This window comes from Acipenser ruthenus, chromosome 20, assembly GCF_902713425.1.
Source record: "Acipenser ruthenus chromosome 20, fAciRut3.2 maternal haplotype, whole genome shotgun sequence".
NCBI classification, from domain to species: Eukaryota; Metazoa; Chordata; class Actinopteri; order Acipenseriformes; family Acipenseridae; genus Acipenser; species Acipenser ruthenus.
Window position 1 is genome coordinate 1915016 of NC_081208.1, and position 13150 is coordinate 1928165.

The 13150-nt window shown below is 39.2% G+C and overlaps 1 protein-coding gene across 5 annotated transcripts; it reads left to right on the forward strand.

Annotated features, from left to right (window-relative positions):
• The first annotated feature begins 9207 nt into the window (after nucleotides 1–9207).
• LOC117425732 (peroxisome biogenesis factor 10-like) lies at nucleotides 9208–13062 on the forward strand. 5 transcript variants are annotated; one of them, XM_058993072.1, is made up of 7 exons: nucleotides 9208–9317; nucleotides 10345–10466; nucleotides 10661–10741; nucleotides 10852–11249; nucleotides 11462–11637; nucleotides 11988–12123; nucleotides 12563–13062. In XM_058993072.1, the coding sequence occupies exons 2-7, from the start codon at nucleotides 10355–10357 to the stop codon at nucleotides 12629–12631; spliced, it is 972 nt and encodes a 323-aa protein (XP_058849055.1). In that variant the 5' UTR covers nucleotides 9208–9317; nucleotides 10345–10354; the 3' UTR covers nucleotides 12632–13062. The 5 variants fall into 5 exon arrangements, with proteins under 5 accessions (XP_058849055.1, XP_058849058.1, XP_058849054.1 ...); XM_058993075.1 differs by having other exon boundaries at nucleotides 9255–9345; nucleotides 11991–12123; XM_058993071.1 differs by having other exon boundaries at nucleotides 9256–9345.
• Nucleotides 13063–13150: the final 88 nt, after the last annotated feature.

Below are 13150 nucleotides of genomic sequence, written 5' to 3' on the forward strand. Positions count from 1 at the left end.
CATTGAACCACAACAGACTAACGACAGTAAATCTCAGCTGACGTGAATGCTGTGAACAGCTTCAGTTTACTTTCTTTAGGGCATGGATTCAAAAGCATTATATTCAAATCATAATAACACATTAGAACTGATCTCGAATTTCGAAAATCGACACACTTCTATCCAGAAAAAGCCAAGTGTGTAGGCTACTCAGTCCGTGAACATGTAACTCTACATACGGCATGAGCCCCTTTTTATATAAATCGAATACTATGTACTATAATCTAACGCATTTTCACTACTCCCCTGATCACCGTGCAGCTGAACTTTCATTTCCAATACATTTTCTACAACGACAAAAATAATTAACTTCAGCCGTCCTTATTTTACGATTTAGCATTCCAAGTTCCTCAGCACTGTTGAAAATGTCACGTCACAAACAGAGCGGGCTGACAGTGTGACATAAAGGGCCTTTCTTTAAGAGCGACGGGATGGTTTCACATTACAGCTGGATACAATGGCTGAACTGGAGTAAATAAAAAAAATATAGTTTTCAAATTACAAATAGCATAGCATCACAAAGCCCTCTGTATTTTCCTAATATTACATTTCTTACATGTTTTAATGTCCTATGATTATAAGTGTTCTGTGTTGCTGTTTCTGCTTAGATTATTATGTGCTGTGCTTAATAGGTTTTAAAAAAAAAAGCTTTTCAAAAGACTAAATTGTGCGCAAGAATATTAATGTTGCACTATGCACTGGTGAATAATACACAGGCAACACTGACATGCTTTCCCACCTCTTTTAGAGAAATCAGACTTGCCTGAGACAACTTTTTGCTGGAATAATCAGTAAACAATTATCTAGGCTGTAACTACAATATAGAAAAATACAAATCACACACAGTAGGATATTAACGAGGTAAGAAATTAAAAAGCAGGAAAATGCTCCCTTTTATTTCTAAGTCTGTCACTTCAATCTGGGGATAATTATTTTCAGATGACAGTATGTTTTAATTAGATAACATATTACACTTCCGGGACACAGTTGTATCGGATATTGACATGGCACATACAACCTCAAATGACATTGAAACATTACTGTTGTCTTGCAGTTTAATGAACACATTTACTACTGATTTAGAGCAGCTTTAAATGAGGAGGATCCGCCTTTCGCCTCAAGCAAAGCTTGTCACCATATTTCATTTTATTAAACAAACTTCCTAACAAACTAAACGTGGGAGTGTATATTGTTCCAAGGTTGCTATATTGCGTATTGGTCAGGAAATGGGAGGTACAAAGAAGGCATATACATTTAAAACAGGGAGCTCATAGCTGTCACTTACAGTAAATATGCACCATGAAATCTCTAGGAAAAACAAGGCCTGTTCAGACCTGTGGGGTTTCAATGGTTGTACTCTGACAGTTCTAAATATTTTCTTTAACCCATTAAATACCAAATACAATGTTCTTTGAAAGCTCAGAACACAAGCTGTAGTTATGATGATACATTCTAAATCAATATTTATTCACAATTTTAGATTTTTTAAATCCTTTGTTTTGGCTACAAACTGCTGCATCCTTTTTTGAGGACAGTCAAGTTAGACGTGCGCACCAGTGAAATTTCATGCCCGCTATGAGTGGGGAGGCTTCAGTTTGTTATTTTATACTGAGGCATAATAAAAGCATCTGAAGGGCTATATTTGTAGAATTAACCAGTTTCATTTAGACTTAAAATTGTGGTTAACAAAATTGGAGTAAGTTATCATAACAATATAGTTAAAGAGAAAATGTAAATAGCAGGTAGATGCCAGTTAAAAATGCTCCAGAAAATTACAAAGTAGCCTGTCCTCAAATGAGGACAAATGGCACTTAATGGGTTAATAAAGTATCACTGAGTTTTCCTTACAGTAATGAATGTTTCACGGGAAAATGCAGTCGGTAGCAGTTTGAAAAGCGAGACGTTTCGGACAGGATGTGATTTGTTAAAAGGTTGAACAGTTTATTGTTCTGATTAGTCATCCTAAGTGTTGCTAGAAGGAGCTGACTCACAAAACATCAGAAACGGTTTACTGCTTACTGCAGTTTAAGACATAACTTACGTTCACATGTCCTTGCGGTCATGGCTTCAATTCAAACTAAATGTGTCTCTTCTTTACCTATCATCTATTCTGCTTTCATTAACATATCTATTCCCTGTAACGAATCACCCTAGTAAAAGTTTTCCATGGAAAATCTGTACAGTAATTATGAAGTGTCCCATGGGTTTCCCTTGGTTATATAGGCATGTACAGTGCATTGCCATTGCTGTGACAGCTATTGTGATTGCATTGTAAGTTTAGTATTGTAACAGCAGTATTCATAACTTCAAACACTTCAAACTAAGTCAACAAGATAGTTTCAGCAACAACTAAACTAAACCAGACCAATTCATAACTGGATTCCACTCAAATGACAGTACACCCAAGAAAAGCATAGCCCTTTACCTTCTCGTGAGATGCAATCAGATCACATTGAGAACCCCTGTCTGCACAGCACAGATCGGTCCCATTTTAAAGCCTTGCTCGCTGTCGACTGGCAGAGTACACACGCCACCACGCAGCTCTCTGCCCTCCACACCAGGAAGTTGTTTGTTATCATTTGATCACTTTATCTCTGGTGGGTGTTCCCATCTTAAACATTAACTAGCTGCATTTAACCTGCTCATGGATCTGACAGATTTAAACTCTCTATAAGGGTCCGTGTGTTATTTCCTTTGCATTTGAGGATTGTTAGATAAAAGCAATGACTTTTCAGGGGATCTTACTGAAGTTTAGCTGACGCTGTTTGTTTTCGAAACATCCTGCAGGCGGACAAAAGCCTTTGTCCAAACAACGAAGGCTGCACCTGCTTCTTCACACTCAGGTAAATATGAACAGACTCAGGGAGCAATGACTGGGAGCCATGCTGCTGCCTGCCAGCTCATATCAACCAGCCAGGTGAACGCAAGACCTTCCTAGTATCAGAATACAGAGGGGATTATTAACCACTGTAAGCAATCTATATGCTTTCAACATCCTTTTTGCAGGCGAAATTACTAGTGCAGTTTTACCCCCACCTTCCCCAAAGCTAACCCACTCCTGATCACACACTGTTAACAGAGTCATTAAGTAATCTGAAGTTATGGATGATGTCAAAGTTTGGAATTGAAGTCACACACATATTTTCTCTCCAGCGTGCACGGTACTAATTATCCTCATTATTATAAGCACTGTACAAGGTTGATAGAATGGAGAGCCCATCCAATGCTTACAGTACCCAGAGCTCTTTCTTTTCCCCAGTTGCACTGTAGTATGACGAAGACTGAGACCTTGGGCACTTGTTTAGAGAGAAGAGCAAGCCAAACTCTGCAATTACTCCTTCATCTGTTCAGAGAACGTCAGAAACAAAGTCAAGGTCATCTTCAACGGGTAGACTAGCAGAAAAGCGGATTATAATTAGAATTGCAAATTCCATGGTCTCCCATCTAAAACACAGCCCTGTATTCAGACAGTCAGATCGGGGTTCTGCAGTTATCATGCATTCTACTTTAAGTCTTGCTTTGTTGGGTTATACTAAAGCAACACAATAATCTTAAGAAAAGATTCCACATTCCCTGACCCAGACGGTCCAACAAAACATTATCTTTTTAACTGGCATCTACCTGTTATTTAAAATTTCTTTTTAACTATATTGCTATGATAACTTGCTCATCTTTTGTTAACTGCAAAAGTTACAGTAAGTCTCAATGTAATGTATCAAATTACATAAATACTGTTTGCATTCATATTTTTTGGATTAAGTGGTTGATTTGATCAGCCTATACACCACAGATATAAGTCACAGCTGGACTGCATCAATAACCTATCTGTGGTTAACCAGGGTTACCCTTAAAATAAGTGATTGATGAAATCCTGATGGAATCTCAATTACAGTAAAACACTACAGCTGTGGTTTGTCCCGGTGGGGTATAGGCTCATGAAATCAACCCTCTGGCCCGCTCATAATAAAGTTATTTGAATACCTATTTGGTGTCTACTGATTAAACTCACTGCACTATAAAACCAGTGGTGATAAATTACAAGTCAATATTATTGATACAGACTGTATACAAGCACGCTAGCTGAGTGTAAAGTCCAGTTGGAGCAACTGTGATGAATTTGTCTCTTAGTAAATTGGTTCAGTGAGTACATGGCTTCCTCCGTGATGGTCTGCAGAACAGTTGCGTGCCCCCAATGCTTTCTGCTCATAATGCTGTGTTAAGTGTGCACTGATGAATGGCACAAGGCATATGAAGCTGCTGTTCAGCTGAGCATACAGGTTTGTTGGGTTACTATGCGCAGTACAAATCCATTGTCAGGAAGAGGTTACCTTTGGGTTTTTTTAAAAAAGCAATTTGCTCCTAAGCAGGTGTTCCTTTTACTGCCTGATTAGAAGGTGTAGATCTCAGGAACTGCGCAAAACAACTGCACCTTGTGCATTTAATAGATGCTTATAGTCCAGGCTGAACGACAATCTTTACTGCAGACCAGACCGTCTTTTATCTTTTGGTGGCTTTGTGATTATGACAAACAGGTAGGTAACTGATTGCTATCTCCCTGTCACAGCTGGTGTAGAGTGTGCCCAGGGGGGGATTAAAGAACAGAGGCGACAGGAAAGCTATCTGTGTGAGTGGTAAACCGCTGAGGGAATTCAAGGAAGTGCAGTGTTATTAATGCAGTATTATTAACACAGACCCTGGTGCCTTTAAGCTCGTACCTTCAATTGGTTTCACGACACAGACAATATTTGCCATGAATTCCTTCTTAATCGCTACAGCTTTCCCCAGGTTTTCCACTGCATAGAGGGGCTGGGACAGTGAATCCGGAGTGACCCTCCTTATATTACCATTTGTCTAATGGATCCTTTCTCACAACTAGGTGAGTCTGGAGCACATGCAGTAGCGCTTTAGTGACTAAATCAACAGATTCAGACTATGATTAAACCCACTATTCTCTGCACCTCAATTCTCACTGTTCTAACGTCAAGACAACAATACTGTATGCTATTCACAGATCTTGTGATCTACAGAGTACTTTCTTTCTTTCTTTTTTCTTTTTTTATGCCTTTATGTTGCTAACAGGTGTTGTAAAGTCTTTTATGTTACCTGCCCTAGGCTGCAGAATGGAATTGATGTGTTCTAGTTAAGGATTTGCACGCTGGTAATATTCAGCACATAGGAAACATTCAACACTAAAATATGCAATACTAAAATACATTTTTATCAAGTTTCATTAAGTATTACTGCACATTAAAAAGGACAAAAATTGTGCTTGCTTCAAAACCTGCCCCTATGTTTTTCACATCTCTCCAAAAACATGTTTTTCAGCAGAAAGTAACCCATCTAGATAGAGATCCTCACAATATTGTATCTGACACATTTAATATAACAAAGACTCCAGCACTGACAATGAAAAAAAATAATAATAATGAAACAGTTCAATATGACTCTGGGTTATATTGCAAACATTAATTTAAAAAATCTATATATTATAATAACAAGTCAAAGGAAGGGCAACAGGAGACTCCAAATACATAATTCAATTTTACCCTTGCAGTCATTTCTCTCAGTGATGCTGCTCTTATTTACAGCCTGGCCTCCTGTGGTTAAAGTTTCCTTCCCAGCATTGTGTCTGATAATTGGACTTTTGTAATGTTTATTGCACATGTGGCATGTGATCTCCCACTGTTGTCTCCAGCTGTTATCGTCAGCCACTTATTACATTGATGACACATTGATTACCATTCCGCTAGTTTCTGGACTGACACGCAGGTCTCCTATAGCGTTTTGAAACAAAGTAACAAGGTTTTTATTGTGTTTAGTGATGTCACTAAGGGGCTCAGTAAATCACCAGCAGGATTAATGCAGAGTTAAACAGCGAGAGTCAGATCCTGCCCCTGTTTTGATCATTAAAAGAGACCCTAACTAAGGGAACAGATTCAATAAAAAATACAGCATACATACAGATTTCCATGCGCTAGCATTCCATGACACACTTTGGCACTGTACAGTATGTATGCGTTTTAAATTAAGGGATAAAGTTTTAAAAAGGGCTATTCAATGCAGTGGTGTGATCTGGGGGTTTGACAGACAGATAACCCAAGCCTGAATGCAGCACTGAATTCGTTGATTGAATCTGCCCCCATAGTTGTTGACACCAATTCAAATCAATGCAAATAGAGGCTCACTTCTCTGATTACCGGTTCACAATGAGGACTGCTCACAGATTGACTGACAGGTGTTGTCAGACAGAGCTGAGCCTGTGCGTCAGATCCGTCCTAATTCACAAACTTCCAAACCATACACGGTGGTATCATTGCACATTACCTGTCAGGTTTACAAACATCTCTCCCTTATCAGATCGCTATGCATCTGCATGACAAAGAAAAACATGCCCTGAAGGATTTCCACTGAGACCTTCCTTTGCAATCAAAGGTGAACAATAACACCTCAAATAAGAAAAAAAATTAACGATGGCGAGAAAATGTTTTGACACAAATGGCAGATATATATATATATAACCTATGTTTAAAGTTTAAACATGTGTCATAGCATGTGTCATAGCTGAAATATTAATGTTGAGGGACATAACTGGTGGGCAATATGCTAGCAATTCTGGGTATGAGTAATGAGTGTCTGCTTTTAAGATGACTATCTCTCACTATTAATAATCCCTGAAGCAGCCACTGCTGTAACCATGGCACATTCATTTCACTTGATTCATGACAATATGGATATTATAACATCAACCTGTAAATCTGTAACCTGTAACACAAAAAGCAACAACTTTTCTATGCAAATACTTATTTTGAATTTTGAGAATGGACGGATTGTCCACTTCCTGGTATATGAGAGCAGTTATTGGTAGTGATTCTTATTTTGAAATCATTTACATGCTGGTTGCCTCACAATACAAAGGATACCTGCTTATTCATTCAGTGAATTATTACTCTTATAAAAAGGTAGGCTTGTGTTCTCTGATAATTGCTGTAAGGTAATGTACAATGCAATTCCAATAATATTATTATTATTTATTTCTTAGCAGACGCCCTTATCCAGGGCGACTTACAATTGTTACAAGATACCACATTATTTTTACATAGAATTACATTATTATTTTTTTACACATTATTTTTACATACAATTACCCATTTATACAGTTGGGTTTTACTGGAGCAATCTAGGTAAAGTACCTTGCTCAAGGGTACAGCAGCAGTGTCCCCCACCTGGGATTGAACCCACGACCCTCCAGTCAAGAGTCCAGAGCCCTAACCACTACTTCACACTGCTGCCCATAATAAGACTTTATGGTAACACTGATTCTGAAATCTATGCAGCTGCACCTGGAAATGTAACTAGATTCAGCTCTGGTTTCTCGGCGCACCTACCTTTGTATTCCCAAGTAAACATTTTGTTCCTTACAAACCAGTCAGAAACAACACCCAAATCAATTCCACCTACCTTTACTTTCTTTTCCAGCTCAGCAAAGCTGAAAAGCAAGCCTGCCTTGTTAAGTGTGTTGTCTTCACGCTGTGTCTGCTTTCATTCTGCAAGAAGTCACAAGTAAACTAAAGTTTGCAGTGACTCCACCTCCTCATGCAAACTGAAGGCTGCCCAGCCCGCACCGCCTCTCCAAGCACTTCATCAAACTGCTCCGAGGTCACTGTTATCAGAGCGGGAGAGGGGGAGTGGTGACCGCTTGCTGCCAGCGCATTGCTCACACAGAAACTGAAGAGAATACTGTGGGCTGGTTTTATAGAAGAAGAACACAAAGAAACTGGTTCTGCAGGTTTCAGGCGAAGGAGTCTTGTGTGTAATTGAATCCTTTTTCACCAAAAAAAAAAATCCAAAAAGACTGACACACAGCAGTGTATTGGGATTAAACCAAAACAAAGGAAGATCTAGTGCAGGGGCACGCTGAGAGAGAAGTGTGTGGGGAAAGGTCAGGATTGTTAATTATTACAGGCTGTGCTTCCTTGACAAACAGTGTTCTGAATACCAGCAGGTGTGGCAGAGCTGCAATGGGAGAGGCAGGGTGAAACAGAGGGAGGGATTTAACTCTAGGACTGGAAATCCAGCGCCTTTTAAAATGTGGTAGTGCTGAATTTATCTTATCAGCACTTCTGAGCAGTAATGAATGTGCTTACAGACAAAAGACAGTACCTGAGGCCAAAGCATTCTGAATGGATTAAGATCAGGATTTCTTTCTGATTCCGCTAGTTCGACATTACAGAAACATTTCCCAAATCCCAATAATCTCAATTGCTATTTGTTACGATGTTCCATATCTCATCTCATGAGAGGGTTGCAACCTAAAAACAGGGAAGTCTGAATGGAGTTGTTAAAAGTTTAAACCCTCTTTATAAATCCTATATAATTCCTGGTTTATCTCACTTGTGCTCAATTTATGGTACTGGCATTTAGTGTCGTGTGATGGCATAAGGACTCCTTCCTCAAAACCAGGACAATCCAGAGTGAAACAGGAACAGGTGGCAACCCTATCTCATAATTCCTTGGCTGTCTAATAGACACGTTTTCTATTCACTGCATCAGTTTGTTTGAGTCACTATCTGTAGAAAAACAAATCCGCGAGAAAGATCTGATGTAATTTCCATTCTGTCTGATTTATTTGATCAATGACAAAGCCTTCCGCTTTATATATTGGGCTGTTTGAGATGGGAACACTTTGAATGTGTTTTAAATAAAGAACATTTTTGTGAGAGCTCATTTCAACACAATCTTCCACACAACATCAATCTTCTGCTGTGCTTTACCATGATTTGTACTATATATCCATATGGATCAGTGTTAATGTTTCCCTTTGTTTTTACCATACTTTTACCATTATTTTCCTATGCTTTACTACACCTTTCTGAGGTTGTACAATACAATGCTAACCCATTAAGTGCCATTGTCCTCATTCGAGGACAGACTACTTTATAATTTTCTGGAGCATTTTTAACTGGCATCTACCTGTTATTTAAATGTTCTCTTTAACTATATTGTTGTGATAACTTACTTTAATTGTGTTAACCATAAAGTCAAGTCAAAATGGAATGTATCAAATTACATAAATACAGCTTGTGTTCTGATTTTTTATAAAGACAATTTTATTTGGTATTTAATGGGTTAACATATTAAATGCGGCTACAGTTTACCTCCGCTAGGTCGCGCTGTTAATTTCTCCCTACTGCTAACTTCCACAGACTTTTCTTCTTGCTCGATGTAAATAAAGCTGACATCCGGGATTTGGTCGGCGGTGTGCGAATCTAGGATCTCAGGTAATAAACTGCCCGCAACAGGAGGCAGGTAATGTGGCATTGGAAATGTTAAATTTGTCAGCAGTACCGCACTAAATTGCTTCACAGCAGTATTTCGATATAATTACAAAACCTGCGTGGCCGGTTGCTACAGAATTCAAGCAATTTGTAGTTGTTTTGCTGCTGTTTTACGGATACGTAAATTATATAAATGTTAAGTTTGACAAATGTTTCTTTGTAGGCGAAATGCGACTAGTCTAATTGGACGAGGTTTTTATTGCATAGGCTGCATTAATTAAAATCAAAACCAGGTCGACGTTTGTAAGCAGTATCGCCAGTAGTGAAGTTGCATATCCGTCATTGTTTAAATGTGTTGTTTTTCTTGTATAACTCTCGTTGTTTCATTCAGGTTGAATTATTTCATAAGACTGCCAAATCCCCCTTTTTTTTATAGAAATGTTATAGGGAGGACTAAAAATAATTCAAATAAAAATAGCAACACATGACTTCTGAGTCAGTGTTATGGCATTCCATACATGTAACTTGTGCTGCAACAGTTGCAGTGTTTCAGTCACGATGGGAAAGACATCAGATCTAAAATCTCTGCAAGGCTTGTAGTTGCACAGCATTTATATATCACAATTACTGACGTTTCAGAAGGAACATAATCAAACTGTATGTTAAACAGACTTTATTTCAGGTTAGCACCTCCAATTTCCATGAAGGAATTTACACACAATCACAAAATGTGCCCCGTGGCATTTTCTGACCTCTTCATCAGCGCAGAGCTCAGATAAACTGAATTGTCCTCGATGATTCCTGCTGTGCTGGAGGGTACAGTGGTGAGACCATGCAAACAAACCTTTAGTGAATTCTGATCAGTTCAATCATTATAAAACATGCTGAAAGTCTATAAGAATCAGTGAAGTGGAGAATGCATATTGTTGATGTTCTCAACATAGTTGCAAAATCAGGTGAACGGCAATACGTTGTATTTTTTAATCATTCATAAAAGAAAATAGTCTAACCCATGAACTCCCATGTTTAGGTTTTACGCAATGCCTCTGCAACCTGCAAACCAACCACAGCTAATCCGATCCACTCAGAAAGATGACTATTACCAGAATTGTCTTCGGAATAATGCCAATGAAGCTTTTCAGACATTAGCTGGTAAGACAAAAACATTACTAATACTGTAGGTGTAGTCATGGTGATTGCATTGTAAGATCCAGCACAGATGTGTGTGGTTTACAGTGCCTGATAAATTCACTGTCCATGACCATGGCACATTAAACACTATTATAGGGAACTGAAGGCAAAGGGGCATCTTATTACTTGCATCTCTTCTTATTTTGACTTCTTAGGATCTAAAAAGTGGCTGGAATGGAGGAAAGAGATTGAGTTGCTGTCAGACCTTGCATACTACTGTTTGACAACATTTTCAGGCAAGGCAGAATTGAAAGGGTTTTGATGAGTTGTTTGAATATGTAAGTTTCCAGTATATGGTTTGTCAATGGCGTGCCTCTGAAATCGCCTGGATTCTTCTTGTTTTCAGGTTTTCAAACCCTCGGGGAGGAGTACGTCAATATCCTCCAGGTTGACCCCACTAAACGGAAAGTCCCTTCCCGTGCCAGACGTGGAGCTTTAATCTGCCTTCACGTCTTTGTGCCGTATCTCCTGGACAAGATGCTGGTCCGGCTGGAGCATGAACTCCAAGCAGAAACCGTGGGGCCCCGGGCTCCTCAAACCAGAGACTGGAATCTGACCTCGTTCTTCAGGGAAAGGGCTCAATGGGCCGTAGGGAGACTCACAGAGACACAGAGGAGGACGCTTCTTCATGGGACGTACGTTCTGAGGCAAGGAGTCACGTTTGCACACAGACTGCATGTAGCTCTCTTCTACATTAACGGAGCATTTTACCACCTTGGGAAGAGGGTATCGGGCATTAGCTATGTAAGTATATCAATTTACATACATTGTTTTTAGTACTCCATAGTTTTTAAATGTCAATCTCCAGTTATGATGCTTATTTGGGATCTTTTTTTCTTTGGTATATTCTTTGGTATATGCACAAGGTCTGCCAATGCAGTTTTCAGTACTCTGCACCCAAAACTGATCTAAGCAAAGTCTGTCTGCAGTGTTATATTTGTTTTCTGTCTTCTCAGCTCCGTGTTCGAGGGTTGCCAGGAGATGACCGTGCTGTCCGTACCAGTTACAAGCTCTTGGGTGCGGTGTCGTTACTGCAGCTGGCACTGACAGTTGCGTTGCAGATCAACAACTTCAGACAGAGGCAGAGGGCCAGGCAGGAGTGGAAACAATACAGAAACCTCGCCTCTTCTGGGTATAGCCATTCTGAGATTCCCGAAGTTAAGCCTGCTGCTGAGATAAGGCAACCATTGCATTACAGTTTGAGTCAAGATAGGTATTACTACTAACATCAGAGCATAGGTTGCAAGCTGCATCTAATTAAGCACCTCATCATTGCCAGGAATAGCTTAAACTAAGCAGTGAGAGTCTTATTGCTCTCTGTGATATGGGCAGAAGAAACTATTTGGTAATGTTTTTTCTTCAAGTTCAAAATCTAATTTTCAAATATTTAATCCAGAACATGTTTTTTTTTTTTTTTAAAAGGATTCTCCTTCCTCCTTTATCGCTGTTAAATCCTCTGCTGAATGATCTTCTGTTTTGCAGCAGTTCGCCTCTGGATCCCCTGGCTGCCCGAACCTCTCGCTGTGTCCTGTGTTTGGAGGAGCGACGCCACTCCACAGCCACACCCTGCGGCCACCTCTTCTGCTGGGAGTGTATTACAGAGTGGTGCAATACCAAGGTGTTTAATGCAAGTTGTGAAATTATGTGTGTAGACTTGGCTTGCTAGTGCAAGCATTGGAGCACTGCAGACAAGCCAATCCCTAATAGGACGGTTATGGTATTTTATTAAGGTAAACACTAAAAGTCAAGCAGACAAATGTTTCTAGTGCTTAGTATTTATTATTTGAAGAGGGCTCTAGATGAAACCTTTCTCTACTTGACTTTCCTTCTTATAGATTTGCGTTAGAAATCTGAGCGTTTTTAAAATTGTGAATATTATAATTTCTAAGCATTGTTCTTGGCTGGTTCCACGTAGATCGCTTATCATCCAATGGCCGATGGCCTCTAAGCTAACGCTATCACTATAGTTTAAATCAGGTTAATGCAATCCACTACAAAATAATCTTAAAGCCGTTTTTTAAAAATCTCTTTTTTTTTTCCTCCCCTTCTTTTTGCAGGAAGAGTGCCCGCTGTGCAGGGAAAAATTCCAGCCCCATAGACTTGTCTATCTACGGAATTACAAATAGAAGAAAGAGAGAGGCGATGACGCGGTGGTTCCTCTGTATGAGGAAGATGCCAAATACCTCTCTGCTGCCAATACAAATATTCCAAAGGTGTTAGGATTTTAAGATTGGAAGGATAATACAACCAGCTACTCTGTTATGCAGTGTTTAATCAACAGACGGTTTGCACTCGCTGGTCGGGTGATGGAGAGTACCCATTGCAGGAAGAATTCAAGCTGCTACCATATTCAGCTCCAAAATCACCTTGTCTTGAGTACGTGGTTTTAATTGAGATCATAATAGAGGGAAGGATACAGTACATTGTTGTTTTAAATAATTGCTAATTTGTAAATTTTGATTTTGTAAATTGACCGCAAGCCTTGAGGTGCAAACTGGATTGAATCAATCTTTGTTATGAATTATGAAAAAAAAAAAAAAAACTACTTGTGCATCAATTTTGTGTTTTGCATTAATGTATTTATTGTATAAATGTATTCTTTTTGTATCCCCTAAAACATATATAACGGGGAGGTGGTGGGTACA

Coding starts and splice junctions, on each gene's coding strand:
- LOC117425732 (XM_058993072.1), top strand. CDS start 10,355: ATGCCTCTGCAACCTGCAAACCAACCACAGCTAATCCGATCCACTCAG. Junction 10,742..10,851: donor CTGTTTGACAACATTTTCAG/GCAAGGCAGAAT, acceptor TCTTGTTTTCAG/GTTTTCAAACCCTCGGGGAG. Junction 11,638..11,987: donor AGAAACCTCGCCTCTTCTGG/GTATAGCCATTC, acceptor TCTGTTTTGCAG/CAGTTCGCCTCTGGATCCCC.